The sequence below is a fragment of the Palaemon carinicauda genome, chromosome 6 (assembly GCF_036898095.1).
Source record: "Palaemon carinicauda isolate YSFRI2023 chromosome 6, ASM3689809v2, whole genome shotgun sequence".
Classification (NCBI taxonomy): Eukaryota; Metazoa; Arthropoda; class Malacostraca; order Decapoda; family Palaemonidae; genus Palaemon; species Palaemon carinicauda.
The window spans coordinates 99,871,218-99,877,729 of record NC_090730.1 but is presented as its reverse complement, the minus strand read 5'-3'; the positions used below and the strand labels follow the sequence as shown (position 1 = coordinate 99,877,729).

General features: G+C 39.4%; 1 protein-coding gene across 1 annotated transcript in view; it reads right to left on the bottom strand.

Moving 5' to 3' along the window:
- LOC137642607 (protein turtle-like) overlaps positions 1-6,132 on the bottom strand; it is a 478,977-nt gene extending 472,845 nt beyond the window's left edge. Inside the window, exon 1 of the mRNA XM_068375309.1 lies at positions 5,656-6,132. Within this exon, the coding sequence (XP_068231410.1) occupies positions 5,656-5,731 (76 nt within the window). The 5' untranslated portion in view covers positions 5,732-6,132. The remainder of the gene's footprint in view (positions 1-5,655) is intronic.
- Between the last annotated feature and the right edge of the window lie 380 nt (positions 6,133-6,512).

Genomic DNA, 6,512 nt, shown 5'->3' with positions numbered 1-6,512 from the left:
TTATTCGTGATCTAGATATTAATCTTTGGCACCGTCGTTCCATTAGTTCATTATGCATGTTGCATAAGATTTTTCATAATTCTGACTATCCTTTGCATTGAGATCTTCCTGGATACTTCCATCCTGTTCGTAATACTAGGCATGCATTTTATTTCAATAGTCAGACATTTTCCATCATGAGGCTCAATACTACATAGTATTCTCGAAGTTTCATTCCAGCTGTGACCAAGTTGTGCAATGATCTTCCTAGTCGGGTAGTTGAAACAGTAGAACTTCAAAAGTTCAAACTTGCAGCAAATGTTTTTTTTTTTATGTTGAACAGGCTGACATAAGCCTTTTTATAGTTTATATATGACATATCTGTTTTGATGTTGTTACTGTTTTTAGAATAATTTGTTGCTAATTTTTTATGCTTGTTTATTAATTTCCTTAATCCCTTTCCTCACTGGGTTATTTTTCCCTGTTGGAGACCTTGGGCTTATAGCATCTTCATTTTCCAACTAGGATTGTAGCTTTGCTGGTAACAAAAAAAGATGTATATATATATATATATATATATATATATATATATATATATATATATATATATATATATATATATATATATATATATATATGATAAATTTTGCACAATTAAAGGTGTTTTTCATATTCAAATAAGCCATATAAATTTTTGATACATTAATGTCTGGATTCTCTCCGTGGCCAAGTGGTTTAGTCAGTGTCTATACAAGCTTGCCGACCAGGGTTCGATTCCCGGCCGGTCACAAGCTCTTGTCTTTGTGTGATTTCGCCTGGGGCTCTGATCCCGAGGTCGTTAAGAGAATCCAGACATTAATGTATCAAAAAAAATTATATGGTTTATTTGAATATATATATATATATATATATATATATATATATATATATATATATATATATATATATATATATATATATATATATATATATAGGAGTCCTTGCAGTGGAGATGAAAGTTTCTTAGAGGATGAAATGAAAGCATTCAACCATTCCATCCATTGGCAGCAGGGTTGTAGGCGGTTGTCTGATATAGGGTTATCCCCAGGAGATTTGCTTAGGATGTTCACAAGTAAGAGGTGAAAATGGTACCTCTGTCAAAATCTCGCTATCCATCCTGAGAGTAAGGGAGATGTACATGAGGCGTACATTACAGTTTCCATGGAATAGCTTCAGGCCAACGAGTGGAGCGTTCGATGACGGAGAACAGGTAACGATATCCTTGTGATGTGGGTATGGGATTTATTATGTTGACTTGAATATGGGCAAAATGTCACTTAGGTTGAGGAAAGGCGCCCACTCCTGAATCCATGTGTTGATGTACTTTTGAAATTTGACATGAAGTACAGATGTGGACCTAATCCTTAGCATCTTTAGTAATGTCCTGCCTAATAAACTTTGTCTTCAGTAGCTGTGCAGTAGATTGTCATGAGGATTGTACAAGTCCATGAGGGAAATCAAACAACTGTCAGCGCATGGGAGCAAGTATCGACGGTCTAGGTCTACCAGTACTGACGTCACAAAGGAGGGCAGCGTTAGAGTCCTCTAGAGGGACGTCTTCCCAGTTTTTACGATGTGCAGGATGTCTTACATGCTTGGTATTCTGGATCTATTCGTTGGATATCTGCCAAGGCTTTGTAATCAAATCCCAGGTGAATGGCGGCCAATGGGTTTCTTGACAAGGCATCAACAATAGGATTAATTTTCCCAGGGACGTGTTGAAGGGTGCAATTGCATTCAGCCACGGTAGAGAGATGTCACCGTGGATTGGCAGACCAGGCGTCGGCCTGTCAAGTGAAGGAGTGTACCATAGGACAGCCAAGTGCACCGCCAGCAACTCGCGGTCAAGAGTAGAGAAGCCAGTTTCTACCAAAGAAGGCCTGTGGGTGTGGTGAGCCACTGACCACCTGCTTGAGTACTTCACTAATAGCGACGTCGCTGGCATCAGTAGAGAGAAGGGAAGGTGCATGGGGCACGGGAAAAGCGAGTGCAGTACTTCAGGTCTTTTGGCTCACCCTTGACGGAGGCGTAGAAGGGAGTAAGAGCGGCGCCGAAGTCTGGCAGGAAACTGTGATAATATGTGATCATGCCCAAGAATTCTTGCAGTGCTTTTACAGTCGAGGGAGTGGAAAAGTTCTGAATAGCTTCTACCTTTTATGGGGATAGGGTGGACTCCCTCAGGAGTGATATGGTGCCCTAAGAGTGATACTTTATTGGCGTCAAAGGTACACTTGTGGTATTGGACTACAAGGCCGGTCTGTTGTAGGCGGTCAAGCACGATGCGTAGTTGATGGAGGTGTTCTTCTTTGGAAGAAAAGAACCCAAATATGCCGTCCAGGTAACACACATAGAAGGGGAGGTCCCCTAAGATGCCATCCATGAGGCGTTGAAAAGTGTCCCCAGCATTACGAAAGCCAAAACAGGAGTAATTAAAGGTGTATGTACCGAAGGGGATGGGGTTTATGGCATTTTTGGGTATCTCTTCTGGGTTCATGGGCACCTGACAATGCCCCTTAAGTCAGTCAAGCATGGTGAAAACCTTCGATTTGTGCAATTAAACGGTCACATTGGCAATGTTTGAAAGGGGGTATTGATCCGGTTCTGTCTGCATGGTCTAACAACTGTAATCCCCACACAGATGTAGGGAGCCATCTTTCTTGAGGGCGATGTGTAAGGGTGATGAGCATGAGCTTGAGGCCTTTTGGCAAAGCCCCATTTCTTCCATTTCGACGAACATTTGTTTGGTGGCTGTCAAACGATTCGGTGGCAGATGCCTGAATATGGCAAACACTGGGGGCCCTGTCATCTTGATATGGTGATAAATATCATGTTTAGTGGAAACCGTGGGCATTTGGCGAAGTTCTGGGTGGAGGTATCTGTGGGTGTGCTGATGTGGAGAGTGAAGTCGGAGGTGACAGGTTGAAGAGGTAAGAGACTGCGTTGATTAGCCGTCGGTGAGCGACATCAACCAGGAGGTGGTAATGTGAGAGGAAATATGTGCCGAGAATTGGAAATGTGACGTCTGCAATGAGAAAATTCCAGTGAAATTTAACACTTCCAAACGATAAAGTGAAGTTCTCATAAGCATAGGTGGGTATCGCAGATCCATTGGCAGTTACCAGACGGACATCAGCAGATTTAGGCAGACTATTTCATGTCCTGTAGAGTGGCCTTGGCAGAAGAGAACAGCAAACACCTGTGTCTACAAGAAATGCACCCGTTACCTGCATCAAAAGAAAAGATTAGTGACAGGGGAAGTCACCGCCAAAAGTTATGCCCTACATACACGTTTTCAGCTACTGACAACCATTCGACCATTTCTTCACAGCAGCCCCAAATCTGGTGTGGTAGTAGCATAACTGTGGCCGATGGGCATCAGTAAGTAGCTGTAGAGGTCATTGGTTGGGGCATGAGCGAGCGGTGGGTGGTGGGCGACTTTGTCGCCACTCTGGCACGTCAGAGGGTAGCTATCTGTATTCTACTGCATTCACATCACCCTCAGTTGATGTTGAATAGTTCATGGAGGTCTTGAAGGTGGTGAAGTAGCCGTCCTTATAGGGCGTCGAATTTGGTCATCAGGTCCTTCATGGGCAAAATATCAACATCGAGTATGGCAGCATGTACAGGTTTAGGTAAGTGTCATACCCAAAGGGCATAAAGTAGGTTCACTTCACGAGGAGAGCTGTTTGCGGCAGGTTACAGGCGAAGGATACTGGTTATTTCCCTGAGGGAGAGCGTGCCTTCTAGTTGCCAAAGATTGTTGAGAGAGCTGAAAAGGTTTGGCTATACAGGCGTCTGGTGATGAAGAGTGTTGTTCCAGGAGATATACTTTAAGGGTGTCATATGCTATTGCGGTCTCCCCTTGCTCGTAAAACCAATAGGAGATTTCCAGGAAAATGTCCTCGTGGATCGCCACAAAACATAGTCTGCTTTGGTGCTTGACTGAGTCACGCCCTTAAAACGAAACTGGACTTCAGCACCCTAGAACCAGGCGAACGCTTCTCCGCTAGCGGAGGGCTGCAGTTTCATGGATGTGTCGTTAATAGGAGAGTCAGTGGCAAAGGGCAGCCTCATCAAACAGTAGGACATGGCAGTGATGGGGGAAGGCGGGAGGGAGCTGGTCACTTCGTTGACAGTGTACAAGCGTGTTTGAAACACAAGCAATACAATGAAATAACAATGTGAATTCTTAAAAGACCAAGTGATTAAGATTGACAGACTGATAGAGAGACGTAGAGAAAGGTTCCACTGGGTGTGTGGAACACTCAATCAATTAAGAGTTGTTTTAATAAATTCTAACTTACTTTAACATCCATGTGTTCTGATAAGAGCTTCCTAATCGTTCCATTTTTTGTTAACTTGCCGTTATCCTCCTTATTTTGTATAAATTAAGATTAAGTTTTATTCTTATATCACCGGACAAATATTCCGTAATGAAGACTTGTTAAGCCCCAGAAATTTTTTTTCTCTCAAAACTGATTATATCTTTAATGCAGTCTAACTTGCAATTCTGTCCAGCTTTTATACTTTTCCATTCTTCAAATTCCTTATTCTTTGTCTTATATTCTCTTTAGAGTTATATCATCTCTCTTTCGTTTTATTCAGATATTCATCTCTTTTTTTTTTTCTATTTCATTCGATAACTTCAGATTCCTCCTCCCATCGATATAGGTCTGCATTTTCTAAGGACGGCATATCTTCATTTGCATATTTTATTTCTTTCTTGGTATCACACACTGACGGAGATGTGATACTGCGTAATATTTGCCTGCTTTCTAGGAAAAGCAAAGCACATGAATAGGCGTAGAAGATGATAAAAATGATGATGATGATGAGGATGATCAAATAGTTTGCATATATCATTTTTGACAGTAAAATCATATTATCAACCATGGATGACTTTGTATCTGCTGTCATTGGTACCTAACCTACACCCAACACTCTCAAAAATCAAATATAAATAAATACACCGAAATAACATCCCCAATTGTACATATTTTCAATTCCCCAGCCCGACCAAAACTCAGTTTACTGCTTTCCTTGATACAAATTTCCTTTTCTTACATTTTATTTATACCTTGAAAATTACAAAGTGTTACATTTATTCAAGTTTGTCTTTGAATTAAGCACTACTAATCACTTATGAATAACTGTATCTGTTTTACTCCAAAATGCCCTTGAGGTGATTGCACTGTAGATAAGATACAGTGGTGCAGTGAGCAGGATCCCATTCCTAGTGAAAGAATTATTATTAGATAAACGTCAAGTGTTCGTTCTTTACCTCATAATTCTTTGAATAGCTGCACCTTTGAGTCCATTTTCAGCCGTGTTTCAAACTTGTCGCTTTAGTTTTACTTTCATTTTAGCTGTAAATCTTAACTTCTTGTACATAATTACATAATAACACCATATAACAGAAATTATAATGATATGAACATTAAAAACTATAGAATAAGTTACCTAACTAAGAATATTAATCTACAGTAAGGTGTTACTATTTTCCGAGAATATCAAAACTTGAACTATTTACCTTATATGTGATGAAATTTAGTATTCAAAGCCTAACCATATAATAAAAACAGATACATGCATTAAAATTAAAGGATATTATGCAATTTATGACCAGTTGTAACTTACTTTGCTTCATTTCCACCAAACTGAGAACTGAGAGAAGAGTCATCATCCCATAGACTAGCATGAGATGCCACCTCATCCTGGAGGTGGAACACGACCGTTGCTACCACGATATGTGGTGTCAATGACGTCCCTTGATGTCCAGGAAAATTGAGAGGATTAACCGTCCAATCTCTGGAGGCGGGGTGTCGTAAAAGACACTAGCCAATACCTCAAACAGTCTAATTTCAGTCACAATATTTGATAACATAAACAAATTTCGGCACTCTCAAGTTGTACTAATTTTCAATTCGTTTTATGATATTGTCATATCGATTGTTTTTGCATCCATTGCCGAAAAAAGGCATTTGTTTAGGATATTTGTGAAGAGTTCATTTAGGAAGCACTGTTTCTTAAGTAGTTAAAGATTTCCATCATTTTACTAAAACCACATATACGTACACAATTTATGTGGACTGAGGTCTGGTAAATTGGATGATTGGTTATCTGTCAAAGGGTAGAAACAAAACAAAAATACTAGTTTTATTTGGTATGTTTTCTTCTATTATGAATGTTTTAAAAATAAAAAGTTAAGAGCTTTTTCATATACTAAACATTCATGTTGTAGAAAAAAAATAACACTTAGTTTTACATTAAAAGTAATGTGGGTTTAATTCTTACGTTTTTATGGCTCATACTTTGCTAGATATTTTTTCCATTCCATAAATAATGGGAAAATATACATTTGTCTATTATCTTTTTCATGTTAAGGGTAGTTTTGTTCTTAAAATACCATCAAGAGCTGTCAATCTTAAGCCAGTTACTGTTGACTAACTTTGGAAAAATAATCTTTATAGACGCTATGATGAAGCTTTCTCTAA